General features: G+C 46.0%; 1 protein-coding gene across 2 annotated transcripts; it reads right to left on the bottom strand.

Moving 5' to 3' along the window:
* Window positions 1-383: 383 nt before the first annotated feature.
* LOC133910173 (protein GL2-INTERACTING REPRESSOR 1-like) lies at window positions 384-1,427 on the bottom strand. Of its 2 annotated transcripts, none has more exons than XM_062352686.1 (2): window positions 1,181-1,427; window positions 384-1,093 (listed from the first exon to the last, which is right to left on the bottom strand). In XM_062352686.1, the coding sequence occupies exon 2, from the start codon at window positions 1,047-1,049 to the stop codon at window positions 669-671; it is 381 nt and encodes a 126-aa protein (XP_062208670.1). In that variant the 5' UTR covers window positions 1,050-1,093; window positions 1,181-1,427; the 3' UTR covers window positions 384-668. The 2 variants fall into 2 exon arrangements, with proteins under 2 accessions (XP_062208670.1, XP_062208671.1); XM_062352687.1 differs by having other exon boundaries at window positions 1,223-1,427.
* Window positions 1,428-2,601: the final 1,174 nt, after the last annotated feature.

Genomic DNA, 2,601 nt, shown 5'->3' with positions numbered 1-2,601 from the left:
TGCCTACTACGAGTATAATACAATTACTGGTTCTCCTAAATTATAGGATCAGCGGGTCCCGAGGACTTAAGCATCAAGATACAACTGGAGTCAAACCATCCATCAATAAACAAACTGTAGTTTGCAAGTTTATTGGTCTGAGTCCAGTAGTTTAGTTTGTATTTTTAGGCTAATTTCATGGAATTCAGCTAAGACGTCCCACACAAGACCAGTGAACTATACAAGAAAAACTTTCTAATTTACACCTAAGTTTCATTCCTTTTTGAGCTTTGTCATTGCAACACAGCTGCACCTCGATGCACATGCATTTCATCAATCGCATTGCATGTTGCTGCAACATATTTATGTACCATTCAGTATTCTGAAGAAAGGTCGATGTGATATGACAAGAGCATAACTTCAATTAAAAATGTTCATCAGCAGAACAGACTTGATGCAATAATTCTCAACAGAACACTTGCACAGGACATAATAAAACACGAAATTATTACCTAGACCGATCCCTTTGACAGCGCACCACGCGTAAGAAACAGGTCTATGCAATAATTCCTATGGTAATCCAAACAAAGTCGATCACAAATGGTAAAGCTACGACGACGACGACAAGCTTGAAGGCAAGAACTCAGCTCAGCAGCCTATTCGATTGATCAGCTCGATCACGTGTGGCTTCACCGACGATGCCGCGGGCGGCGCTGGTCGCCGTCGTTGAAGTCGAGCAGTACGGCGCTATGGCACCTGGGGCACCTGGGGTCCTCCCGGGACAGCATCACATACATCATGCACCGGGGGCACCCGGCCAGGACCATGGGCGCCGCGCCGCCGCCCGGCGCAGCAGCTGCTTCCGGGCTGCCCTCCGACGACACGCACGAGCTCGGCGGCGATGCGGTGGACGATGAGGAGGACGAAACCCGGCGCGGCGACGTCGTGCTCCCGTTGCTGCTGTCGCCGCCCGGCCGCGCAGTCGTCGTCGTCGACGGCCCGCCCCTCGCCCTCGACAGGCCCAGCCTGAGGAACTCCAGCTTCGACGCCTTGCCGCTGTTCCTGCTCATCGTCACTGCCGCCGCCGCCGCCGCCGCTGCTCAGGTTCTGATCACTGGGCAAAATCGCACGATGTTAGTGTCACAACTCACAAGTTGCATAATCCACTAGCTGCTACAATTGCGCTGAACAACATGCATACCTTCGAGAGATGGTATATTTGCGAACAGAGAGCGATCAGTACGGTATGTCGTCGGTGGATTGGAGCTCTCCACGTGGTTGCATGTAGCTATTTGCTAGGTGCGAGTGTTTGTCGAGCAGCTCTGATCCTTCTGTTATATAATGTGGGAGGGGTTGAGGAAGAGGGTGAGGAGCTGGTTTCCTTTAATTCAAGAACAGCCACATTTAAACTCCGCTCAATTCCCTCCAAGTCTAGCTCTCGCTTCTGGTTGTTGTCCCACCATATTTATTTGTTTTAAAACTTTTTCCCTCTTCTTATGAAGCTGTAAAACAGCAAGTCCTCGGCGCAAGTCAACGGACCATAGGCAAAGTCGGAGCTAGAAACGGGCCATGCCCCGGGCCGGGCACAAGCCTGAAGCTCTGGCAGGCCCAACCGCCCAAGGCCTAAATTCGCTCCTGAAGTACCTTATCTCCTAATCGGCTCCTCACCTCCCCTCCTGCCAATTGATTTTTTCTACCCCTTGACCCACAGTCATTGACTCGGATGGTATTATATAAATCTTTTCAGTGACGTTGTATACGCTAGTCCACTATTGAATGTTTTTGAGTCAATGAAGCATGTCCGCCCAATCTCGGTCTGATGCCTATATTTCTTTCTTCTTTCTTCGTCTACTTACCTAAGCACTATTCTTCTTCCTCATGACAGCGTGCTTGCTCTCGTGCCCTATCCACCTCCTTCATCTCCAACAACGCTCCCACCGTCGCCCTACCCATGTCCCATTGTCATCGCATGCCAACCTTCCAGCATCCCTCTAAGCCTAGGGATCGATGATCCCTCTTCTCCCAATCAAAACCCCATCATCGGCAACCTTGTGGTGCCATCGACATACTTTTCAGTCGACTGCTTTATACTCCCTTTCTAAAATATAGGGCGTATTAGAATTTATAAAAGTCTTTAAAAGTATATTTTAATCATTAATTTATTTTACAATATATTATCAATTGCTACAAAATCAATATCGTATTAAAAGAGCTATAAAATACAGATCTATTGATATAACTTTTGTATATTAAAATATACATATTAACTAATTGTTGATCAAAATTTAGAAATTTTGATTTTTTTTAAAATTATAATACACCCTATATTTTGAGACTGGAATGGGTAGAAAACATGATCTATAAATCATTAGTACACAAGCGGACCAGTACGGGAGTAGTACATGACAATCAAGATAAGACAAATTAAAGGGTAATCTCGAGAAGCTTTTTATATTATTACTCCAACCAAAAGTACCTAGCTCCGTTTTGGTCTTAATGATGAAAAATGCATGCCAGCTAGATTAGCAGCTCATCTATCCCAGGGCTCTAAATTGACTGACAAAACCATAAAATCTCACATCACACTGGCAGCTACTGCTTACACAGTACTCCTACACATTG

The sequence above is a fragment of the Phragmites australis genome, chromosome 2 (assembly GCF_958298935.1).
Source record: "Phragmites australis chromosome 2, lpPhrAust1.1, whole genome shotgun sequence".
Taxonomy (NCBI): domain Eukaryota; kingdom Viridiplantae; phylum Streptophyta; class Magnoliopsida; order Poales; family Poaceae; genus Phragmites; species Phragmites australis.
Note: the sequence above shows the minus strand (reverse complement) of the source record. Positions and strands in the feature narration are given on the sequence as shown.